The following is a 26,484-nucleotide window of genomic DNA, read 5'->3' as shown; positions in this document are numbered from 1 at the left end:
TCCCCCCTCAACTCCACCCTCACCCTTCATTTTAACTCCTTCATGCACCAGCACAGGCAGTTGCTTTGTGCAGCCTGAAGTGCCCACCACATTTCCCCTGGGTGTGCAACAGAGGGGTACAGAAAGGGATCCAGCAACAACCCATCAGACAAATGGTACCTTGGGATACCTTAAGTTATGCAGTGGTTTGGGGTTGGGTGAGTGGTAAGGGGAAAAACAGAAAGAGGATGTAATTATGAACTTTATGGCAGAAGACACTTAACAATAAATGCTCTTTAAGGATATTGATTTTGAAGTAACTGAGTAGTAAGAAAACAGAAGGAAGCTGCTTCTGAATTCACATGCAGGCTCCTATGGCCATAAGAATGCATTACAGGGCAAAACATGGCTATTAGCTACCTGTGATATATGTACCACTCTCTGTTACTTGCATTCAGATAACTGATTTTTTCTTCATATAGCAAAAAAAAAAAAAAAAAAAAAAGAGAGAAAACAACAACACCAAAGCAGGTGTTGTTGGAAAAAAAATAAGTAGCAGCTACTGCTTAATTAGGAAAAAAATTAAGTAACAGCTACAGTACAGAAGGGAAAACTGAAGTAGTATCTAGTGGAGTCATAATGGTGAATCACAACCTAACAACTAAAGTAGAACTTTCTGACAGAAAAGGCCAAAGCTCCTCATAAAATACATATATATTTCAAGAGGAGCAGGAGGCAGCCTGTAGCTGACAGAAAAAAAAAAAAAAAAGTACCATATATTTGTAAAGTGTATTTTTAATTCTGCCTCCCAAAATTGCTGTACTCTGTAAAGGACAGAGAGGCTCTTCAATGCTGAGATGATTTTAAAATTGTGTCTTCCTGCTTCTTAATTTGCATGAACAGTAAAGGGAACTGTATTCAAACAGGATAACAAAACAGGACTTATGCTTCATGATGGAAGTGGTTTTCCGGATCCTTAGGATACCTTAAGCTATGCAGAACAGGACACACATCCTTGTTTGAGCCACTCGGGGGGGTGGGGAGAGGAAGGGGAGGAAGGGAGGAGAATTACCCCGTTGTTGTTGTTGTTGTTGTTGTTTTAAAGAAATAGCAAGGGAGGGCTTAAATAAAAGCAAATCGATTGCAAAAAAAAAGTTATAATGAAGCATTTCTGATTTGTACACGGAATTGTTTTTCACCATTGCAAATGCATACTGACAAACCAGACACAATTAATAAAGAATCAAGCTTGTACTTTGTGTACCTGACGAATGTGCATAGTTAGCTGGTGCTGTGTAGTGCAAATCTTTTCACACAGAGGACAGGTATAGGAAGACTTCTCTTCTTTTGTTTCCTGTGAACAAAACAAAACAAAAAAAATCAGAAGGAGTATCAATATAAAAGAACTGGAAAGCTGTTACTGCTGGGGATGGAAAAATAGAAGCCATCCTAAGTACAAAAGGCTACTGCTAACAGAACAACTTGTCTGTGTGCATTTATCATCCTGATAGATCCCTCAGGGAAGTTTCAGAAACTTCTGAATTTATAAATAGGGGCCATTTCAGCTACCACAGAAGTACAGCAGCTGTTTTAACAGCACACTGATACTCAGCAGTAGCAGTTTAGGACAGGAAGTGAAGGCAATTATTGCGACCAGCTCAAACTGCCAGGAGGAATTTAGGTGAGCAGAAAGTAATTACCCAGCCTGGAAACCCGCCAGATTATGCGGGCAAACACCACTAATCTTACAAAAAGATCTTTAATAAACACACGTCTTCAGGATTTTGGGTTTTCCACCCCATCTCGGTGGCAGGGTGCTAGCCCCGTGCCCTTTTCTCAGAGCTGTGTGTTCTGCTCCTCGTCTGACTCAGAAGGAAGAGCGGCATTTACTGAATCACCAGCACCATTTCCCTGAGCATCCTGTGTTTCTCCTGGAAGCATCCCATCCAGGCAACACCGGCCAGGCCCAACCCTTCTTAAGCTTGCAAGATCTGATGAGATCATAGCAAGAAAGAGGTGACAACGCAGGAGTGTACGTGACTCAAAAAGAACACATTATGAACCCGGCTGTTCTCCACCCAGGTGAGAATCAGGAGTAACCATGGTCAAACCACGAGTACAAACAGTGCAGCCGACCCGGAGAGCTCAGCCTGATTTAAGTATGCCCTTGAGACACTGAGCAAAACCGCCACTCTTTCAGCCAAGGATGAAATGGCACTCTCACAGGAACCAAAGGCATTTGCCTGAATTGTCCGCAAGGATGACTACTGAGTAACATATGGGCATTTTCACCATCTCGCTAACAAGCCCAGATGAGGCTTCTGCACTCAAGCCTGTATGACTCAAAGCAAGAAGGTCTGGCACTGAGTTAAATCTTCGTTTTCTGTAGAACAATGCACATCTTTACCAGCTAGAGAGATCCACTGCCTGTTATCTCAGCTTCTGGTGATGAGAGTACCAAAAACCATCTCTGTGTGACCAACGGGAAACGACAATATTTATGCTAAAGGGAAGCATTCTACTGAATCTCTTTGCTGGCCACTGTAGGTATCATTAGTCAAAACAAAACAAAACAAAAACAAACAAACAAACAAAAAACCCACCACCAAACATAAGCAGCTTTTCAGTCAGAAATGAGAGGGGGATGAAGTGACTGTCTATCCATTTCCTCTCCCTCCGAACAACTCTTACTCCCTATCGCTGTCCCGAAAGTCACCAACTGAGAAAGGACTGTTTCTGGATTGTCATACATGGGCATTTGTGGGGAACACTGAGAATGACTGACTCAAGCCCCTGTGACAAATCCTCGGGCATTTGGTGAGGAAAGATGCTGACACAATGACAAAGGTTTTTTTTAAGTCTTGACTTAATAAAGCAATGTTGCTTTCCATATCATTTTGGGGAAAAAAATCTATAGAGAAATCTAACTAAAATCTACAGAATCTGCTAAAATCTAAAATCTAACATCTTTTCAAACATAGGCTCCATGACACTTTTCTGTTAACTTCAGTGATGAATGAAGAGCTACTTTCTCATTTTGCCTCAAGTAAACAAAACTTCAGACCTCACTTCTAGAAGTACCAGGATCACATCAGTTAGGCTCTCCCATTCCCCCGTATTGTTTCTCTCGCAGATATTTTTCCAAATGTTTTTCAGGGCTCTCCATCCTGAAGTTAATCACTGTAGGCCATGCACACGGGCCAAAGCCTACTGCACTGTTACTCAAAAAACATTAGAAAGCAAGCAAGAAAGGCTGACATTATGAAGTCTGAACACACCAAGAAAATTAAAACGCATTATCCCAGTGGCCCACACACACATTTTTATATACAAACATATAATTCACACACATGCATTCCATCCTACTTATACAACTTTAATTTCACTATATGCAACCAGTCTGTGGAGTAATGTTCGGCTCCAATTATACTGCTACCCTGTTAAAGTTGGCTCAGGACAGAGAACAAACACACTGTGCTGCAAGGAAAATCCCTGCAGCTGTGCTGACAGTTTAGATGGTGTTTAATCCCCAGGGTATTTCTGTGAAATTATCAACCTACTACTTTATTTTGCCCCCCTTCTAAATGTGTGATACAGTTCTACATGATGCAATTAATTGTTTCAGAGGCTGCTTTCTAGACTGCCTGCTCTTTGCATCAGCAAATTAACAGAAGATAGAGTAATTAATGGTTCACCTTGAAGCAAAGATCAGAAACACACTATAGCTCTGCCAGAGCTGATTACTATTGAATCTGGGGTTTATTATTAACTAAAACCCAAACTTTCTCCAGTGGTCACACAGGGTACATGCTGCATACCGTAACACAGCTCAAGCAAATCAAGGGTAGCTACAACTGGACTGCTGTTGACTGACTCAATCCAGACCAAAAAACATTAGCATCCCTACTGTAAAAGCATCCCCCCCCTGGCTCACAAGTGTAAAACATGGCACTTGCCTACTTCACTGGAGCCACGCTGGTGAAAACACACTTCCTGAACTAAAAGATTAAATTAGCAGCTAATTTGTTAGCTACTCTCAAGTTAGTCAACCTGGCAGGACTGCTCTGCATTCAGCTGATGGCAAATGCTTCGAGATTTGTGCATTAGGGTTTTCTCCAGCTCAAGAAAGACCTTTGTCACATCTTGTCTTTTCTTCAAGAGCAAAGCAAATGAGAAGCTCAAATGGATGCAGGTTGATGTGAGAACACGTTTATTAGACTATGGGTAGCCTAGAGCCAAGATAAAGTCAGCATTATAAAGAGAACCATAGACTTGGGACAAAGGTTCAGGGCAAAATGTTTCACTGCCAACTCATGGGAAACAGCAGTCAGACCCAGAAAACTAGCTGACTGTTATTATCCTTGCAATTGTACTAAGGGGCACATTCTGATCAGAATCGGAGATCTGTGTGCTGTTACACACTGAAACAATTCAGTGCTTTCATTCTGCTACTCTGAAAATGGAAATTCACTGTATTAGATGTTGCTAACCAGATTGATACCCACTTAATATTTCACATCACACTTTTATTTTCTCAGTAATGTAGCCATTTGCCCCTCTGGCAGTAACAATCTTTCAGTCTAAAAACAAATAGGCTATTTACTATGTTTTCAATGTATTTATTTATTTTTACACTGTAAGAATCCCTCTTAATCCTGTCACATTTACTCTCGAGCTTCCTTTGATTCGATGCCCATCGAAACATCAGGTGGAATAAAGGTCACCAACGCTAATAAACTTCCCTGAAGCCAAACCACATGGTGTACCAGCAGACAGCTGTGTAATAGCACCGCCACTGAGACTCGTCTGAACTCCAGTGCCTTACTTCACATGATGAAATCAAGGAACCATGGCAGCCCTTAACTGGGAACACTGCAAATAAACCTCAAAGCCAGGTGCTAGACAGTACGACCCCACAAATACAGTTGCCAGTACACTGCCCAGGCTCTTTATTTAAGAATTCCCACGTTCATTTACTGTTAACAGCTTTTAACTCCTTTTAAGCAAAAAAATTCAAGACAAGTCATAAGTCTGTCAACTGGGCAGCTACTCTGCAAGCTATTAATAAACTACTATAGGAACATCACATGAGTCATGCTTCTCAACCTTTCTGGTCCCTGTTACATCTTGATTTATTTACAAATTCTCTGTGCTTTGCCATAAGCTTTGAAGTCAAATGGGCAAAGGGATTTGGGGTATTTCTTGCTGTTCTGTAGCACCTGCATGGGCAGGGCTTGACAAAGCAGGACAGAAACATGGGTATCAATAATCACAGCTTTAACGGTCTCCCTTCACTTCTCTAGACCACTATTGCAATCAACTGATGTCATCAACTGGTAAATTGAAAAAAAATGATAAAAACTACATATATTTGCTCTCTAAGATTTATACAAAGCATTCTGCAATAGCTCTTCATACTTTCATTAACAATGAAGTAAGGGCTCCTTACAGTACAATTGTGTGAACTGAGCACCCCGATGGACCTTTCATTCCAGCACCACCTTTAACCTTCAGTCACTTGGGTCTTCCCCGGAGCAATCACACACCTCATGAAGCCACCCCCACAACAGCTGAGCCAAGCCCCACAGTCCCCTGCCAGACCACCCTGCTCCTTCTGTGAGCAAGTTCAGTTCCTGCTACTTCTTTTCTCCTAGGTTAATGGAACAAACTGGTCTCCCAACAAATCACACAAATGCAAGAGCCTGGATAACAGATGTGGCAGGGAAAATGTGGCAATTTTGGCTTTGCCTCTGCTGTTGTCATCTGGCAGATCAGCTTGCCCATTGCATGATATGGGAGCGTGTGCTCCGATGTTTTACATGTGAATCCAAGCAAGTGGACCCCTTCCACCCCCCGTTTTCTAAAGTTAAGTTATGGAGGGACACAAGAAAACATCCATATAGGAGCAATGGCAGAGGCAAAGCATACTCACTGAAAGAAAAACAGACAAAACCATCAGCAAAACATAATTACATTTTATCACTTCCCATGCAGCTGCCTGAATTCCCTTCATCCACTACACTTGGGCTTACATACCTGATTCCTCCTGCCAATCCGATTTGGTGCAGGAGACTTGGAGGGGGATTTAACATTTTGAGAGTTCCCGCCATTTTCAGCTATCTTCCCCACATTCATTACTGCTGACATCATGGCGTCAATGGAGGACAAGTCTGCTCCGTCCAAACTGTTTGGTGAACTTGGTGATACCTTGTAACTGTTTAAGGTTTCCAGCTGCTTCTCTGGAATTAAAAACAAAAACACACACAGGAGTTGCTAGGTCATCTGAAAGAAAACAAATCCTCACAGTATTTTCAGCTGCCTGTACCTTGCACCACACTGTTTGATCTTCATGGACCATATACGATGGCCCATAAAAATTGGAGGTTTTCTTGTAAAAGTTTCTTATACTGGAATGTGTAGGTTAAGGTGTGCATTTCTTCTCATAGAGCATCCATGTTATCTTGATTTTCAGCCTTAATTGAGTATGGCACATATGGAGTGATTTACCTTAAATTCTCTTGCTATAAAATGGTATTATTTGTGGTACCTAGTGATCACAATGAACTATTAGAGCAGTACTGATGAATGCACGCTCCGGCAAACACAGTCATCCAAACAAGCATGTGTTTTGAGCAGAACTGCACAATTAAGGCATTAGTAACACAGCATAGGATACTGGGTTCTCAGCCTAGCATAGCTTAAGCCAGCTCTGCATATGAGTAAACTAAATTAGCAAAAATCCAACCCCAAATCCCCTAAAATGCCTCTTTACTGCCACAGCTGTCATCAATGTAGAGTTGTTTTCTTTTTGGTCTACCAACTCCTATCAGTCCATGGAGTATGTATTACATCCACAACTAATGTTGCCTTGCAGGCAAAGCTGTTCAGATTCAGACTTCTCCATCATGTTTTCTATTTAGTGCATCAAACATATAGGTAAGGCCCTCCACTTTCCTCTTTCGGAGTTTGAAAAGGAGAATGTTTTCAAACTAAATGCTCCTTTCCCTGAAAAGGAGTCTCCCAGCTGAACAGAAACACCCTGTGAGTCTACTGTTCTGTCATCTCAGGTGGACAGCACAGGATCTTAATCCACACAAGAGGATGTGAGGGTGAACAAGGAGGAAAATGTTTGTGAACATTTGATCTCTGCATAATACTGTCTTTGAAAGATAAGCTTGAGCATTATAAACAGGTGTTTTTTGAGGCTAAGTAATGTGGTGCCAAGTTACTTGGAGCCAAGAAAATTTTAGTTTGGAAGCCTGCAGTGGTAGTTGAGAATTTATGTGCCCATGCTTCTGCTCAGCATATACTCTTCATACAGATAAAGGTTAGGGATGGGGAGAGAAATGTATGCACCAGTGCCTCTGCTCAATGTGTATTACACCCTTCACACAGATAAGGGTTATGGATTGGGTAAGAAATATTTCTACAAGCTTTAATCAATGTCCTAAATTAGAGAGTTACTCAGAGCTAGTCAAACCAGTTACCTTCATTTTTATCCCCTGATTGACTGAGGCTCTCTTCTTGATTGCTGGTCTCCTCAGTTAGTGTAGTAGGTTTAGTAGCGTCAGGCTCTTCAGCCTCTTCTTCAGCAGCACCCTCTAGCACTAGGTGATGGAGATGGAGAGAGAGAGAAAGGGATTAAGTTTCGCTGGAAGACGTTTTAGCAAAGTAAGATTACAATCCCTTAGTTTGAGAGCTCTCCCAATGGGTACGTAGGTTTGATGACGGAAACACGTAAACAGCAAGCACAGCACAGCCAAGCGCCTGCCCCCAGGAGTGGCCTGGCACGACATACAGCTGCACGAGATAGATCTGCCTCTGCTGGAAACCAGGCAAACAAAGTGAGGAAACCCTCCCAACATGGTCCCCAGTATTCATCCAGAAAAAAAAGGAGGAGGAAACAAAGGAGAGAACAAGCCGGCACATCACTGACAGTTGTGATATCTGGTTAGGAGGCTGGAAGAACATTCTGCAGCTAAAGACACAATAAGTAATTTGTTTTCATTCATGAATATCCCACCCTCCTATTTCTCTTCTTGGAGGATTGAGATTTACTCCAATAGAAGACTTCATGGTGACCTTATTCCTTCCAGCAGCGGTGAAATGACTACTGAGGTTTCTGGGCCCATTTGGCACATTCCTCACACCCACTGCCCAAGGGCTTTAGGTGAGCTGAAGACATAAGCAACCACCATATTTGCTGACAGAACTTCTCCACGCCCCTTTCTGAAACCACAACCTTATCATGCTATCGTTGGGGTTTCAGGAAGGATGCCTGTTCTGGCTGGAGAATGATAGGGCAAGTTGAACACCATTTTGAGAGGTGATGGTGAACGATCGGCACAGGAGAAAGAGAGGAGTTCTCGCCTTGTGGCACCCATGTTGATAGCCTCTGAAAAAGGTTATTTGTAATATTGAAAGATACTAATACATTTTTAATGGAGAAATACACCTTTATAACTTCACAAGCAAAATGGTTCATTGCGTAAATTAACACACTGTGGACATTGCATCATCTCAGATTTCCAGATTGCATCCAGCAGACTTAATACAGATTTTCCTTTTTTTCAGAAAGCACAGGCCTTCAGCCTCAAACTGGGGTTGACGGGGTTTCTTCCTTTTAAAAAACATGCTCTCTAGGGTGACATGCAGATCGGTCACTCACATAACACTTCCAAATGCTTTCTGAACAGCATTTGCAAACAAGAAATCACAGCATCCTAACTGTTAACACTTTACAGCGCACACCAAAAGGCAGACAAAGAGAAAAGGCCCAGCTTCTGCTCTCTTGACTTGTGTCAAGCAGATCCTTATTTCACCCAACACAAGAAAAAGCAATAGGCTCAAGCTCCCTATGGTTAACTGCCTACCTTCTTGGGAGCTGCACACGGGTGAACGGTTTGACACAGTGAACCAGCACAGCATAGAGCCAAAATGCAGGACCTGACTAAGGCCAGACCAAGGCTCTAGATAACATTAACTTCTTAAAACAGCATTTTTGGTTTAAGTCTCCAAAAACTGACAAAAAGACCATTTTGATGCTATCCTGAGCAATTTAAGTTAGTTCTTCCCTGGTCATTTTTGTATTTTTCTTCTAAGCAAAACACTAGTGTTCCCTATGATGGCAGGGACTGCTTGATCCAAAGAGAAGCCAAGCATCCATCCTTCTGTATTTTCTCCAGCAAGCACAAGAGCTATTGATTTGTTAGGGTCTTTAAAAAAGGTCCATCTCATTCCAGAGCAACACAGTCATTTATTTTTTTGTTCTTTTTAACTGCTTATGTGGTAGCTGGCTTAATCCTGAATAGAACAAACACTATAGTTATTTTCAAGACTGGTATAACTATTCTAAGTTGCTGCTATATCTGCTTAATACCACCATTTTAAATTATTTGGAGGGATTGCTGTCAAAATTAATGCAAATAAGCGTTTCAGCACTTAAAAACAAACAAGCAAACCAACCAAAAAAAACAAAACCAAAACAAACAAAAAAAAAAACACTCTTCCTTCCAAAGTAGACCTATTTAATTTCTCTTTCAGTCAATACCAATAACATTAATATTACCACTGTTACATCCTGGAAAAAGTTAATCTGTCGTGTAAGTGTGAAGACTGCTGTGTCAGTGAAGGTAACTTTAAAATTGCTGAGGATCTTCCCAGAGTACTGGAGTTAGAATTCCTAGTGCTGGTTTTAGCGAGAGTGAAAACGTGACTTTTTCATCAAAAAGAGAAGAGGCAGGCATACAGGCACACATTAAGAAACCTACCTCCTGATTTTGAAACACCTGCCAGCCTGCTTTCTGTTCTTCTTTCAGGAGGAAAATTATGTATTTATGCTATTACAGCCTTTCACAATTTCTATGAATCAACAGCTATTTTATTTCTGAATCTAAAACATCTTACTGCTAATGCAAACAGACCTTGTTTTTAAAATTGTTTTCAATACATTAAAATTTTCCTAATTTATAAGCAGTTGGAAAAAAAACCTTAAATTATCCCAAAAAAATAGATTTATGCATGTTTTTATTTACATATGTATTTTCCATTTTCTTGCACAAAATAAAAATGTGCTTCTGAAACAAAGACAACTGCATGAGCAGCACGCACCAATTTCAGAAGCCTAACTTTCTATTTGCAATAGGATATAGGAACAATAAGGATACTGGGCCAAATCACTCCTTCCTGTGGGAAAACCCATGGCAGAAAGCCTTCAGGCAGGAACATACTGAGAGGTTTCTCTTGCAGATTTTTTTTTTTTTTTAATAAATGCATCACTGAGGATGGGGAAATGTTTTTTTTCCACAGACCTAAGAAACCCAGGGAATCTGTGAGGCAGCGACCAGCATGGATGCCCTGCGCCAGGCTGCCTGCAGGACTGCAAGCCTTCTCGGCTCACAGTGGAGGCCTCAGCGCAGAGGCCGTGCTGATGGAGCCTCCTTCCTCCCTCTCCCCATAGGAGAACAAAGACCTCCAGGAAAGAGGGACAAACAGGAAACAGGCTGGCAAACAGTACGGCCTCAGGTTGCATTCAACATCTGACCAGAGCCTCTAGGAAACAGGGAAGTGGTCACGAGCATTCAAGTCATCTTCTACTTTTATGACCCCCCCCCCAAGTCATCCTCTCTTATGAAAGCAGAGAGTGCTAAGACATGTGAGGAGAAAAAACAAAACAAACAACAACAACAACAAAAACACAATACAAAATCCCCACAGCCTGCTTTGCCTGCCATATCAAGAGTCCTGGCTCCCTCCACGTGATGCTGTTTCTAAAACCATGTAACTGGGGCAACTGCAATCCCACTGAGAAACCTGAGGGGCCTTCAGCTCCTCCTCCTGACAGAGGCCCACCCCTGATGCTGCACATAACCAGCTAATGGGAGAGTCATCGAGAAAGCAGAGGGCTCACCAAAAAAAAAAAAAAAAAAAGCCTTGTTGCTTCCCATTCAGTCTGTACAGGAAGACACTTGCTAGACCTATTTCCTCCTCTGGGATAAAGTGTGACTCCACTGTACTAAGCCCATCAGCAGTTATTTATATTCAATTTTTTTGTTTGAAGACCACTCTCAACAGCTATATCTGCTTCTCCTTCTGGTGAAGAGCATCACAGACGAAGCAAAAAGGAGAACACAGGCCACAAGGGAAGGAAGAAGAAAGGAGAAGAGATGATGAGTCTTCAGAGTCACAGTCACTTGACTTGCCAGCCAGAGGTGGCTACACAAGCGTGGAGCTGGTACAAGTCTCTGCTCCAGTTTGCTCCACTGTCCCTGCACATGAGCTCTCCCTTCGGAATAGATAGGAAGAAATACACAATACAGGCAAGGAGGGGGAAAACCTTGCGTGTAGCACAAAGCTGCTCATTGTTCTGCCCTAAAAAAAACGTCCACATCAACGTTAAAGTAGAAGCCATGCACTAATTGGGCCAGGGAAAGATTAACACTCTCCGCCAAATTCTTTTATTGGTTTCATTAAACATGCCGCAGTACGTAGTACAGAACACGGTGGGAGGAGGAGAAACGGGGGAAACAAATGACAGTTTGAGGAATGCACCCCCCCACACACATGCATTTCAAACCACGTTCTCCCATGAGGCCCAAACAGGAATCCTGAGCCTTCCTCATCATTTCCATCTTAGCAATGCTATTAGCTTATTCAAGGCTTTCCCGCTGTTGTTGTTTTTTTTTTTCTTTTTTTTTTTTCCCTTAGTGGTAGAAAAAAAACACAAGGATCATTTAAATGAAGGCCAGACCTTCTAGTATACAAATTTAGACAAGAACAGAACTTCAAAGAGGGATATCACATTTGAATAAACAGAAGTTTATGGTTTACCCTTGAGATTATAATACCTGAGAACTGCTACACCACTTTCAAAAATGCTTCTGATGCACTGGTCTCGCACCAAGTTTCTACCCGGAGGAGCAGATTTTCTTCCCAGGGCACGAGGTGACACTCCCAAGCACAAACAGCTACTCCCACCCCCAGAGATGTGCACATCGCTCCAACTACTTTTTGAATGTGATTTTGCTTCAAAGATGGCAGGAAGGAAAGAGGGTGAAAATGCGTTGTGTGGGAAGAAAAAAGGGTTAATGGTATTCAAAGCCACTGCCTCAAGGCAAAGGAAAACCAAAAGAAGAAAGTTTTCCCAACTGACCTTTTTAATACCAACTCTGCCCTTGCTACTGAAGTGTTGGTGCTGACTCGGCACCCCAGCGGTAGAGAATTATACTGGCAGCGTCACCTCACTGTCACCACTGCTGGAGCACCAGTACAGAGCAGCCTACGGGGAAAGGAAGACAAGCATAAAAAAAAAAGACAGTGGCACGGGAATATTTGGTGGTCGTTTGTTCACTTAGTATTTGGAAAAAAACAGACACTAAGAATATTACTTCAGTGTTTTTGAACTTGTACCTCTAACTACAGTCTTCTTCTGGGGACCATGGGGGAGGGACCAAGGGGAAGTCAACACCACAAGCTTTCAAAAACACCAACCAAAGAGAGCTATATCTCTGGAAAGGCACTCTGAGTACTAAAATACAGATTGCTCATCTTCCTATTTAACCTCTTGGAGCTACTACTGATACAGTTGTTTTACCTGTGTTAGCATACCTTGCCCTGAAAAATAACCCTACGACCCACCATGGCCATATGCGTCTTCTTATTTAACACAGACACAGACAGATACGCACAGACACTGAATAAACAAGTGAAGCACATGCTCACAGCCATGCTTTAAAGCAGAGCTGGGGAGCACCACCTGTTTGCAGGGCAGGGCAGGGGAGGAAGCACCAAAGGAGCAAGAAGACCCCTGTGTATACAGATCACTTTGCACGCTGTTGTTACAACACCTAACTGCCAGCCTAAATTTTGAATATTCAAGTATGTTTAATCCTCTGGTTTTATTCCTTCGCAAGCATGATGAGATATGCAAGCGCATTTAGTTTATATGCAGGTTTTGAAATCCATGTCTGGATGACTTACTGAACGTTAGTGGTCCTCAGGACTTTGACTTAGCTGGCCAAAAGCATCTCTCATAAAACACACTGGAATTTGAACTCTGTTACTGCCTTAAGTGAACTGCAGCTCTGAATCATCATGATACCCTGGTACCGTGCTGATAAAGTCACACTGAAAACAAGGAAGCTACACTAATCTAACAGGCAGATGCTGTACTGGCAAGGAGAGGCTTCCTGGATGAAATTCTTCTGTATTTTCCAACTGGTTTACAGCAATACAAGGAGACACTAGACAGCATTAATATAAGATGCATTCATACCTGCCTCCTTGGCCCTGCACTCAGCTTTCTAACTTACACAGCATCCCCCCATTTGTTTCTTTCACAATGGCTGTGTGCTGTGGGAATCGCAGCTCACACAACAGCCTGTGGTCTTGCTAGGCTAGAAAAGAGAAGCGAGGCACATGCTGCTCGAGAGTGAAAGCAAAATCTGACGGCCCCCAGGCCCCTGATGGGAAAGCCTAGTCCTCTGCCAGCATGCTCTGCACCTCCAGGGGTTCGGTCTGAGCCTTCACGAGCACCCCTCCAGCATCACCATGCCCAGGATGGCCATGCCACACAACACGCACAGCCCTGCAGGAGCTGCAACCCCCCCTTATTTTGTCTGACCAGCTGCTGAAAAATTTTGAGATTGCCTAACGCCTTATCCCTCCTCCCCCATATCAAAGACGTGTCTAAAAGCTGTTCCTCATCCTCACCGTTTGTATCAGCTTGCGGGCTAGCACCTGGCCCTCCAGGAAGCCTTTGTCACCAAACTGCAGTCAGCTTTGAGAACTTGTTCAGGCAAAAAGGACACTGAGATTTGAAGACAGCTTAAACTTGGGGCCACGAGAGCCGGTTTCAGACACATGCAAAAAAATGAAGTCGGGAAAACAGCGAAGTAATGCAAGCAGCTGTAAACAGACGTCCCTCCACTCCTTCCCGTGTACAAACGCCCCTCCATCTTCATCCTTGCCAGCTCCCTGTGCACCATCAGGGTGCAAAGAGGCCTCTGGGGAGGGATTCAGCTCCCCAAAATGCGGCCAAGGGAGCACGCCGGGCAAGGCGGGCCTTCGGCACTACCCAGAGCGTCCCCTCCCCTGCTCCCTCCCCGCGTGCCGAGGAGGGACACAAAAGCAATACTGTCTGTCCTTATAAGCTCTGCTTTGCATGTGTTCGGCAAGCTAGGACAGCTGTGTGGACGGCTCGCAGAGTTCCAGGAAGTTGATGTGTTTCTTGGCTTCGACTCCAGTTTATTTGCCTTAGATGAAGTGGCGACCCAAGAAAGTCCCTTCGCATCCCCCCGGGCGGGCAAGCCGCAAGACGGCGGCGTGCCTTGAGACACGGCGCAGGGTCTCTCCCCGGACCGATGGGCCTTCCCCAGCCCGGCCGCCACGGCCCTCCCTTAGGCCGGGACTGGCTCATGTCCCGCTGGGCGAGGAGACACCGTGGGACGTGGTGCAGGAGAGCGTGGGAGCCCGGGACCGCGATCCCCTGGCAGAGCCAGGGCCTGGAGGACCCAGCCCCGAAGGCATGAGCGATGCCGGGCTGGCGTGAAGGAGAGAGCAGGCCAGGCACGCAGTACCGCACCGTCCGCTGCAACAGACGCTACCCAAAAGGAGCTGAGGAAAACTCAGGGAAATTTAGCGGTGCAGGAGCCCGAAATGGTGACCAGCAGGCACCCCTCGGCCTTGCATGTCCCCCTGCTGAGATGGGAGCTGAGCCCCTCCAGCAGCCCTTGGGGAAGCAAAACCTCACTCGCTGCTGCTGCCGCTGCCTGAGAGAGGGGCAAGGGATGTAAAATGAGGAAACAATCTGAAGCGTAGCAAGTAGAAAGCCCTGTGGGTTTTTCTTTTTCTTTTTACATTTTTGCCTTGCGCTGAGAGGAAGAATCTCAACACAGCCAAACCCAGTAAACTTAAAACCCTGGGGGAAAGAAACAAACAAACAAAAAAAGCTACACATTGATGTGCCATAACCTAGACAGCTAAGCAAGCACTGTGCTGAGAGAACGGGATGCTTGCCCGAGAGTCTGAGGGGTGAGCTAGATGGACTGCACTTGGGAAAGCCAGATGGAAAACATTTCAGAGTACGAAAGAAAAGCCACCTCCCCTCCAGCCAAGGCAAACTGCAGCACCCCTCGACTCCGATGAAGAAAAGGATGCAAGGACAGGGTGCAGGCAAAACGGGACGCTCAACTCTGCCGGGTAGCTGTGACGGAGATGCTGGCATCCCCGACAATATATGGCCAGTCTAAACCGCGGGATGTCTTGTCCTTTTAAGGTGGGCCAAAAGCAAGCATCTGTGCAGCAGCAGCACAGCCCGAGCCTGCAATCAATAGCCCCTGGTGTCGCTTAAAAAAACAGGGGCTTCTGTGCCTTACCAACTGGCTGTGCAGATGCCCAGGCACACACCCGGCAGGGAGACAAGCAGTCTGGTTGTTCCTCCTCGCAGCATCACAGAAAGAAGAAGGAACAGTAACAGTGAGAGGAAGAAAAGCCACAAAACGCCGCCGCTGTGCCGCTCTCTGGCAATCGGTGCCTGCAGCTGTTGGGGCAGGAGGGGGGGCCCGGCCCCAGCCCTCGCCCCTGCGGCCCTGATGGCCAACAGCTTGGCCAAGGGCAGCCTCGGACCCGCGGCTCTGGGCGAAGGTCCCAGGCAAAGCTCTGGAGGAAAGTGGTAGTAGAAACGAGCAAATGTTTCGCTCCTTCACGCCTGTTCTTTGCACGTAGCTGGAGCCGTGCGTGTGCAGCAGGACAGGTTTGGAAAGGATTAGAGAGGCAGGATGAATCACGCAGAGGAAGGCACAGAAAATCTCCTGTGCCAGTGCCCTGTTTCTTGCACAGCACCCTGGTTACGATCCTCTTCCTCCAGGAACGGATTTAAAGAAGGCTTCACTGAGGCGAGTTTAAAAAAAGCGTTCTGAAAACAGGGCATGCTAAACCAGGAAAAGACATTTTCCTTTTGCACTATGTCCTGCATGGAGTTTTGCCACTGTAAGTGCATCCACACGCAGCAACGTCCCTTGTGTAGGCAAGCCCAGAGGGGACAGCATCAGCTCACTTACTGCATCCTTTGCAGCCCGACAGTGCTGGTTGCGAGGGAGATGCCAGCACACTCCGCATGCAGCACCTTACCAGGTAGCGTGCCAAAGCACTCTACACCTCACAGGGTAACACAGTAAAATGATGCGCGACGTGAAAAGAAAGACGGAAATTACAGGGATTAAAACTCATTTCCTGGTGGTGGTGTTGTCAACCATCACGATTTTATCATGAGCCCTGTAAAAATCTGATGGTATTACATTACTGCACAAGAATCTCAAACTTTTTTTTTTTTAAGCAAAAGTTCTAGTTTTCCGGGTTGTGGAGAAAGGTCAGAAACATTAGATGCTCGACAAAATATAAAAAACAAACCAAGGTGAATGGTTTTGTATCTTAAAGGCTCAAGTTTTTAAGGATAATCATGACCTCAGATGTTAAACCTGAATTAACACACAGATATCAACATGGAGTCTTTTCTTTGTACAGTGTGGTTTGTACCCTGTAACATACACCCTCCAAAACTAAAATGGCTTTTTTTTCTTTCTTTTTTTTTTTTTTTTTATTTAAGAGGGAACAGAATCTCTACATCTCGGCACGTTTCTAACTTTTTATTTAAAAGCCAACACAGCTGCACTCTAATGCTACTTAAAGATGAGAGCCTCCACCAAATTACCAAACTCGTTTTAAGCAGAAAGGGATTCAACATGCAAATGTTTTGCACAGAGAATGATTCAAGAGTTTGCAGCTCTTCTTGCTGCTCTTTTCCAGGGAGCATGACTTGCTGACAGGATTAACTACTGCCAGGCTCACGAAGCTGGGAGACAGCTGCCACATGGCAGCCATTTATTACAAAGCTCCACTCCTCTAAAGTTAGGCAAGGCAGACAATTTCATCTGTGTTATCAGCAGGGTTTCTCTGCTCCACAGGCTTTAGTGACTAGGCTTTTTCTAAACAAACACCTCCTTTTCTCCCTCACCTTGTTAACATCATTATCTTCCTGTCTTCTGTATCTGGTCAGCACAGGAACTATTCCCTCTATCACACTTTCCAAACAAACAAACAAAAAAATCTATAACCAAGACAATTTAAAATGTTCAAACACACACACACTGAAAGAGATTTTTAATTAGAAGGTTTTAGTTTGACATTTTAGGAGGGAAAACCACATGTCACAAGGAGGAAAGAGAGATGTGCTGGAGCAAAGGGAGTCAGAAGTGTTTTGCACAACCCTCATTCTTTTTAATGTCAGCCTCCAGTGCAATATCCAACACAACTACGCAGCTTTTTCATGAGCAAGACAACCTGTAGCGCTCCTCGTATCCCCACACCAGGCAGACCCTGCACGGACCCACAAGCCAAAGCTGCACTCCTGCACTGCACTGCACGAGACACAACAGGTTTTAAGTCAACCACCTCCTACAACCTGCTAAAGACCAGAAACACATATATGCCATCTACATCTCCAGGTGATGCTAGGTTTAGATGACCATTGGATACTGTTCTCCCACTATTTTCAAGCAGAGACAAGAGATACAAGCTAGGTGTTCAATTTTACCTGGGGTGTTCTAATTCAATGTTTGCCGTAGATGCCGGAGTACCAGAAATCACTCAAACTGAGGCTTATTGCCTCCTGAAGGTGAAGGAAGAACCCAGCCTTAAGAAAAATACCTCTCTCCATCGCTGATGAACAAGTTGCTGCAGCCCTGTGCGCACACCCACCGGCTTATACCAGCTGGGCAGGTAGCCTCCAGGGTTGTTTGTGGAGCTCTAAATTCTGAAATACAGTGTTTGCTTATTGTTTTAGTTAGGTAAATTAGTTACAGCAGTAGACGGTGCTGGCAAGCAGGCAAAGCTGAGATCCTCACAGGAGAGCCAGCAGGGAAATTTTAAACAGCAGAACTACTTGTCAGTGGTATTCTTCAGTACGAGTTTTCATTCTATTTTGAAGTAAACACAGTGAAACTAACCTGTGGGAGGTGCTTCCTGCACACTGACAAAATGAAACAGCATCTGTCAATTTTCATAGAGTGCAGCACACATGCCAAACAAGAGCACAGAAATCCAGATCTACAATTTTTTATGGAATTCAGAAGTCCCTCAGCTTTATCAGATGAGTACAAGAAGCCTCCTCTGAAAAGACATCTCTCTATCTAATCTGAAAAAGATGCATACTAAAACCAAGAATTGCCTACACACTCACAAACATAAATCCCCCTTCATCCACAACCACATCCAGCTGCTGACCTTCTACGTTCCTTGTAATATAGCTTTTGCTCTGGGACTTTAAAAGCCTAGCAGGCATTTCAAAAGGATTTTACAAAGTACACAGGCCCGGCCTTGTAAAAGCTCATGAGGAATCCATGGAGGTCATCATGGAGCTTAGACAGTCTGCAAACAGCATAATCCACGTGAGGTGGTGAGGTAAGGAATGACCAAAGTCGGGCGGATAGGCCTGAAGACTTCTGCAGCAACTGGCTCCTCCAACAATGCTGTAGCCCCTGGAGGAAACGCCTGCTGATCTTCAAAGCTCTTCAGTAGGAACAGTCTTAAGTTTTCTGAACACAAGCATTCCGGTGGCAAGGCCACAAGCCTCGTACGCACGCAGAGAAAAACAAAAAATCAAAGTAAACAAACAAAAAAAATCCGCTAAGGTTAATAACTGCAAATACCAGCAAGACTGACCCTCTATTCCACAATAAGCTGTCAGATCCACCCAGCAAAGTTTTGATGCTCCTCGGCACCACAGCCACAGGGATTAAGTAGCAGTTTACAATCTCTGCAGCTTTCTTTTGTCTATTACGGGCAGTGCTCCCCATGTGTGGACTTCTGGAATGCAATACTCAGTTGTTCAGCTTAAGAGGGATGCTGCAGCCTGTAGGTGCACAAGGTACCCACTGTAACTCCGCCAAGACCACTGCAGTGTAGACCCGTAGGCAGAATTTTAGGCACAGCCCTCAGCTGGCTGACGGGCTGCACAAGTGAGTATGAGTAAAGGGGAGTCTGGACACCTGCACACTGCAAAGAATTGTAGGAAGTTTATTTCAGGAAAGCTGGGGAAAAAAAAAAAAAAAAAAAAAAAGAAAAGAAAAACAGACAAAATTGTGAACAGGTTTCTTCACCAAGTGAAGTTTCAAGTTGCTATTCCTCCAGCCAAAAACGTCTGCTGCTGGTCCAAAATCATTCTTCTCTTCCAAAAAAACAATTTCACTGCTAGTGCTTCACACATTACCATCAAACAGATGACACAGACAATTCTTCCCACAATTTATGTATGAAAAGGGCAGCTTATTTCCTTCTGCTCACTCCCATTGACATGTAAGATTGCACACCAAAACATTAATCTGGAACAAAGTAGCATGAATTATGCAAAGGTTCAACCCGATTCTCTAGTAGTTGCAGATGTTAACCATAGAAAAAAAATGACCAACAACACGTGCAAACAAAAATATCAACCAAGTGACCTGTGCATCCACTCATAGCCACCCCAGTTCTACAGCAGAAGAGCAACAGTTCGCTAAGTGGAGCCCTGACCAATTGCTTTCACATGTGCACACATAGCAAAGCAACACTAAAGTGTTAGAATCAAACTTGTGATACTGAAATTCATACTTATTTTCATGAGTGATGTTCTCACATGAACATTTTCTTGTTCATATACATACACACCCACACAGCCATTTTCCTTTAATTCTAAAAACGAAATCACCTTGCTTTACAGTTTTAAGCCAGTCCATATTATGGCAATATATACATGTTTACACTAATCTTGCTGAGGTCATTTAGGATCTATTCCATGACAAGAGGTAAACAAGAACAAAAGTGTTTTAAGAGAGCCAAAAGAAGAAACGATAATCATTGGAGGTGGTTCTTTGAATGGGGTGCAACTCTTTAAAGGTACAAACAGTATTGCTACCTAACTGACTGATCTCATCCTCCAAATTTCACAGAAAATGGATGTTAAGTCCAAGCAAAAGTAAAGGATGAAGAAAACCTCAATGCCAGAATTCACACTTTCAGTCAGATACTAAATAGCAGGAGCTATTTTCCACTTCCAGTTCAGACATTATTGCTCTGTATTGCTTTATAAGCCTTCTGAAGCTCAACTGTTCAGTATAAAGAGGTACGTGGGAAGAAATCAAGAAATTAGCAGCAGTCTCACCTGTTGAGCTGAGAAGTGCATATCTGAATGAGTTAAAACAAGAAACTAAAAGGAGAAAGCAAAAAAACCACCAGCCAAATAAATAATTTTTCACGGTAAGGTGAAAAACTTTTCTCAGCCTACCCACTCATTTCACACATGGTAATGTGGAAGTACCATTCTACCAAAAATTAGAAGACAGTCACCAGATTTGTTTCCCTTGTTCGTTCATCTGAACTTCAAACAGGGTTTCTGAAGCTAGAAGATTTTACCAGCCCAGCTTACTGACAGCTGAAGACAGAAAGGAGGCCTTTCCTCATTTGTTAGGGTCTTGCATGACATGGAGAGTACGGAGGTAGACACTTCCATAAACAGAAGCAGCAGCAGCAACATGTTCAGCATATTTCACACCGAACTTGAAATGTTATTCAATACACATCTGACAGAAAAAAAAAAAAAAAAAAGAAAAAGAAAAAAAAAAAAAAAAGAAAGAAAGCTGGCAACTTCAAAAGTTCCTCAGCACATATAGCCCTTTAAAACTCCCTGAAAACACGAAAGCATGGATAATTTCTGAAATAGCAAGCTCTTTAAAATAAGCAAGCTCCTGAAAGGGTGGGGTAGTTGGGAGGGTTATCACACCTCTGGGGGAAGTCAGAGGCTCTATCTTGGCAGCATTTCATTCCTTCATATACCCTGGGGACTGATTAGTTCATGATAAGCAATTAGGCACCCCAGGGAGGGCAGTTAACTGTCTTACCAAAACAAAAAGGCTGCACAAATGTAAGTCTCACTAGATTAAAGAATCTCTATCTGAAGAACAGCAAATTTGTGTTTGTTCCCTTCTACTGGAACTAGCAAAGATTACATTTTGCCTACATATGGCACACACAGATCTTAGAAATCCCAAATTTGAGCACGTACTTGCTGCTAAATTGGTAACAAATGCTCTGAAGCATTTTCTTTCCCAAGACACCAGTGCTGTGATGCAGGAAAAAAGGGGGAGGGATGGAGGGGAGGAACACAGTAAATAGTGATTAGAAGACTTGAAATAGTAATCTCATTCAGTTAAATTTGTTTTCCTCATTGTTAAAATAGTGCCCAATCAAGGATAAGCTGCAGAAAGCGGAACCTGGAAAGGCCGTACGTGGGAGGCTCCTGCTTGCTGCGAGGCACCTATGTGTGTCATGATCCTGCCCATGTTAAACATTGATCTCTGGTGAAGCCAAGGGCCGAAGTCGCCTTTCACCTGCCAACTGATGTGAAAGCTCCAACAAGCACCAGAATGACGATGCTTCTGACTTACACCAGGCCCGGTATATTTCAAAGTACTGCGACAGCTTACAATATGAAGGAATGCTTTTCAGTAAGACGACCCCCTGTTCTTTTCTGTCCTTTTATCTTTTCTTAACAGTTTGCCATCCAGTGATAGGAGGGAACCCCAGCTGCATAGCCTGAGCTTTTATCTTCTGCTGACCATGCAACAACACAAAGCTCAGTGCTGGATTTCCTGCTGCTTGCCTAAAGGGGCTGTTCAGCTTGTTTAAATATTACTTGCCTTGGGAGCCTTGGAGTTGTGCCCAAGCACTGTACTGTATCTTCCCAGCATCCATTTCAGCATGTACTTTAAAGGTCTTTAGGTTCGATGTACTATGCTCTCCCTCGCTACAGGAGGAGCCTGATGCCTCGAGAAAAAAAGAAAACCCATACAACTCCTCCCTCTCTCGCCGTTCCCCCCATTAATCCCCATGCCTCATTCTGTCACACAGCTAGCAGAAGTCCCTCTTCATCCCAAAAGCATGCAAACATATTTAGTTCGGTACACTGAACCAATTACAACCAAGGCAAAGACATTCTGGTACGAACGGCCACAGCTAGGAAGAAATCAGATGCCATGTATCACGTACAGCAAGCTATCAATGCCCCGTCAGCCAACAACCGAGAAAGTACAACACTAGGAGCAGGCTTTTAGGCTGAGCTGTGGTAAAGCAGCCTCTTGTCGTGCTAAATTTAAGAAGTCTCCACAGTGGATTTCAGAAGTAAGAATCTTCAAACGGGACCTTCTCAGAATTTGTGGATTTAACACAAAGTCACTTTCTTTCCTAGTTCAGCGTGGTGCTGAAAATAAACCGTGGCTTTTACAAAAGCAAGTAAGGACAATCAGCCTTTGCAGATTCTTTCAAAACCCCTCATTTTCACAATTACTGTGCCTCTGCGAGCCTGAGTTCTGGCTACAAGGTCAGCAGCAAGATAACCTTGGCCAACTGAGAAGATCTGCATCAGCCCAAGCAGGGCGCGAGGTGGCCACCCATGCAGCCACCCTGCAGGCCTCACTGCTAACCCGCCGATACGGATGGAGGAGGAGATGCAAATCCAGTTCAAAATCTATTTGTGGAAGTCATGAACACAGACGTGCCAATAAGAAAAAAACTAGCCAATACCGACTGCAAGAACTGACCTGTAAGAAGACGTCTCTCTGCTGAGATGCAGGAATACATGTCCCCCACACAAGCTGATTTAGAGCTACAGCTGCAAGGAAACTCAAGGTTAGAAGTGGAAAACCGTTTTTAATCCATTCTGCTTTGCCTCAGCCTGCAGAGTGCAGGCTGATTTAACCTGATGTAAGCCACGGCTGTCATTCAGAAGGAGAGACAAGCCAGTCCTCACTTCACCCCTCAGCTCCAGCTACACCTTCCCCCTCCAGCATTGTGCCAGTCCTGGCATTTGAACAGCCGCACAGTGATCTGGGATCATGGAATTGGTCACACTGTTTTGGGATGTGTGGTTTTTTGGGGGTTGTTTTTCTTTATATATGCACAGACATACAGTTTCATCAACAGCCTTCAAACAGGGTAGCTGAAGCATCGTCAAATTACACCCTCTATTTGAGTGCGGGATGAGAGACCTGAGCAAGAATGTTGTCTGTAACTCTATTCCTGCGGTGCAGCAGTACCAGGGAAAGATGAAAAGATGTCGGGGAACGAACTCACTGCCAGCTCCATCTGCAGTCCCTCCTCCTGCTCCTCCTCTCTCCCTTTGTCCAGCTCGGAGTTCGTTTGCAGTCCTTTTGCCACTGAAGAAAACTCCTTCCACTTAAAAGTCTACCTGAAGTTCAGCTCTCCAATTAAACACAGTGAAAAGACTCTCACAATAAAATGAGCTACAACAATTAAAATGTCTGCACTGCATCTCTCCAAGGCATCCCTGGAAGAGGGCAGCAAGAGAGCAGGAGCAGTCCCAGGCAGTCAGTTAGCCATTTTCTACTTGCCTGTCCAATCTCTCCCAGATCAAGGACTGGGTGTACCTTTTGTGCAGTGCTAAGCACAAAGCAAACATAAGTCTACAATATCTCCCTCTGGCCTCCCTCAAATTTTTCAGGGCTGAATAAAACTGCATTTTCAACCTTTTTTTGCTTGTAAACCTCTGTAAATGACCCCTTCCCCATGCACAAAGATGAAGTTATCCCCTTCCAAAAAAAGTACAACTCCTGCTTTGTTAAGCCACATCAGTAACAAAGCTGAAACAGTCTGCCACCACGTGCCACCACATGTCTCAACCAGAGCTACAGAGTACCTGGTAAGTAGGGCAAACGGCTCACCTGGAGTTCTCAGGTACTTTAGAAACAATATTTACAAACCTTGGACCCTTGGACTTAACATGCAGCGCGGTGGGAATGGCACACATGCTCCCACGCCAGCAGCTGACCACCTCCAGAGAGCGGCATTTATTGTACGGTGCATCACCTCAAGGGGATGGGGTGGGACAGAAGCGGAGAAAAGAAACCAAAGCTGCACGGAGAAAGGACGTGTTGCCTGGCTGCATGTCCTCAGGCGCTGCTAGCTCACATTGCTTGCACCATCTGATCGCTCAAAGCTAAACATGGAATGTAGGTAGCAAGTCATAACGCTGTGCAGGGCTGGAGACGTGACCCATCAGCTGTTTCTGCATTATAATTATTGCACTGGGGTACAGCAGGACCAAAAGTTTGCCTGCGCAGATTTCTGTGATGTTTTAATTTGTTAAAAATAACAATAGAGGCTGCATACTGCTCACAGATTTGAGATTACACTCGCTTTTCTGCAGGCCCAGCACACCCTGTTTAAGTCCTCAATCCTCCAGACAAGTGGAGGGACCAGAATGATTTTGCTTTAATCAAAACAGTATTAAGAAATCAGATTTCACAGGGCTGTGATCTCTCCTCCCCAAGACAGAAAGGAGTTTTTAAGGAAGAAAGCAGTACCCCTGAACCATCACACTCTGCATTTCTAAAGGGGACTTGGTCATTTCCCCTTCAAGCCACTTCTGCTCCTGTGCTTTCTCTCGCTCTCATCTTATTTTTAAAGTTTCTGATAGTAATAAAAAAATATATATAAAAAAATAAAACCTTATTGCAATACCATCATTTCCTTGAATTATCATATTCCCTAGTGAACTGATTAATTTTCAGAGTGATCCTGACCCTCAGCTCCCATGGGCCTCAAGTGATGCAAACGGTTTCTTTCAGCTCTTCCTCCATTTTATTTTTGTCCTAACACGCACTAACTACAAGCACAGGGCTAGGTTTTGCAACCCTGGACTGAAAATGCAAATATCTTCACTGGTGCAGCTGGAAAGGAGCACTTAAATTTTAAGCAATTGGATTGTTACTCTTACATGTTCAGAGGAAAGCAAAGCCCAAAGTGTACGAGTGATTTAAACCAATACCTATTCAACATGACTTACTGTTCAGGCTTTGCCCTACGAGTGAAGCTTCAGTTACTAAGAACACAATTTGTCACCCTTTGACATTAATTATAGTACGACAAGTCGGCAGAGAAACAACAAAAATTGTATTAAAGCAGACCAAGAACCTGCAGCAGTATGCGGACAAACGGTTTATGTTAAACGAAATGTTACCGGCAACTCAACCTCGATAGCACGGTCCCTTTCCAAACAATTGCAGGCCAGAGGGATGCTTTCAAGATATTCACAGCTACTTAAAGCTCCCCATTTGAGCGTGGACTCCCCCTGCTCACCCTTTCACCAAAACAACCGAACAAGCCCGTTAGCACTTCTAGATAAAGGTGTCTTCAAAGCAAAATGGATACTCCCCAAACTTCAAAGCTGCCATTTTTTGCAAGGGCAGAGATGTACCCCGATGCAAGGTGGCTATCAGGAAGACAGCAGGAAGGGAAAAGCACAGCAGCAAGCTACGAACGTACCCTTGCAGGTCAGAAAAGCACACTGGTGGCTAATAGACCAGAACTTCTGTTAGCCCCAGAAAAGCACCCATCTCTAAGAAACCACTTCCTATCCGATCCTCCCCATCCCCTCCCAGGCAGCCTGCTCCCTCCTGCAATTCGGAACAACCAGGCAACTGATCTCTAACCATCCATCAGAAGAATTGGCTAATACAATGTCACCCGGCCTACCACATGAACAAAAACCACCAACGATCCGAGCCGGTGGTTAACTGCACGTTTTTGCTTTACCGAGGGTATTGCACCGAGGAGGGAGGCTTCCCTCGCCCTTCCACGGACGCTGCTCTCTCAGAAGTCCGCCCTGCCCAAACTCAGATTTACAAATACGTATACAAATACTCTACACATTTGCTTCCACCTGGTGGATTACCAGAGAGGGAGACGACGGCGTTTTTTAGAACAAACACGTAAACCCACCTCTAAAATTAGATGCATGGTAATTCTGTGGGCAACGGCGGAGGGGAAGAGTGGTTAGGGTTTTTGGGGGGAGGGAGGAGGTTCCAAGAAAAGGAATACAAAGCGCTATTTAACCCCTCTTCAAACTCTTTTTTTTTTTTTCTCTCTTGGAAAGCAAACAAAAAAGTGATTTTTCTTTTGTTTTGATGAGTTTCTCAAAACAGAGATGGACAGAGCTAATCAATTCTGCTCCTGGGTGGTTAACGAGAATAAATGTCTTCAGTCAAGTGTTTTGTCAAAGAATGTACAAAATACTCTTTCCGTTGTGTCTGCTTCCATAATCAAGCAATAAAGGAGTTATTTTTAAGGTGTATATTAAAACACACACTATACACATACACCGTATATAATCAAAACAAAAACATAAAGTAAAATCCTGAACTGATTTATTAATTGCTAGCCTTAGCAATGGAAACCAGGGGTCCTTTTAACACTTCAGCAAAACAAACGAAACAGATCAGGGAGTGTCCTGCAATACTCTTTGCTGCTAAACCCCTCAGACCTAGTTTCTAAAAACTACGATACCTGCAAATGCAGCCTTGCAGTCACTTCCAGTTCCGTTTTCATATGCATATTTTTACAGACAGCAGCCGCCTATGCCCTGTGCGTGCAGCACTGGTGGAATCGCATCCTCTGCGC

The 26,484-nt window shown here is 44.1% G+C and overlaps 1 protein-coding gene across 4 annotated transcripts in view; it reads right to left on the bottom strand.

Annotated features, from left to right (window-relative positions):
- The window catches only part of RREB1 (ras responsive element binding protein 1), a 131,178-nt gene that overhangs the window by 67,494 nt on the left and 37,200 nt on the right, over positions 1-26,484 (bottom strand). For 2 of the 4 annotated variants that reach the window (XM_038175423.2, XM_072035028.1), the window contains exons 1-4: positions 22,608-22,662; positions 7,467-7,586; positions 6,016-6,218; positions 1,244-1,333 (exon numbers count right to left, since the gene is read on the bottom strand). In XM_038175423.2, the coding sequence (XP_038031351.2) occupies positions 1,244-1,333; positions 6,016-6,218; positions 7,467-7,586; positions 22,608-22,647 (453 nt within the window). In that variant the 5' untranslated portion in view covers positions 22,648-22,662. Of the gene's footprint in view, positions 1-1,243; positions 1,334-6,015; positions 6,219-7,466; positions 7,587-12,130; positions 12,257-22,607; positions 22,663-26,484 lie in introns of those variants that run through there. The other 2 variants (XM_038175425.2, XM_038175422.2) reach the window with 2 other exon arrangements.

Source organism: Anas platyrhynchos, chromosome 2 (assembly GCF_047663525.1).
Source record: "Anas platyrhynchos isolate ZD024472 breed Pekin duck chromosome 2, IASCAAS_PekinDuck_T2T, whole genome shotgun sequence".
Lineage (NCBI taxonomy): Eukaryota > Metazoa > Chordata > Aves > Anseriformes > Anatidae > Anas > Anas platyrhynchos.
The sequence above is the reverse complement of the archived record's forward strand: the minus strand, read 5'-3'. Positions and strand labels throughout refer to the sequence as shown.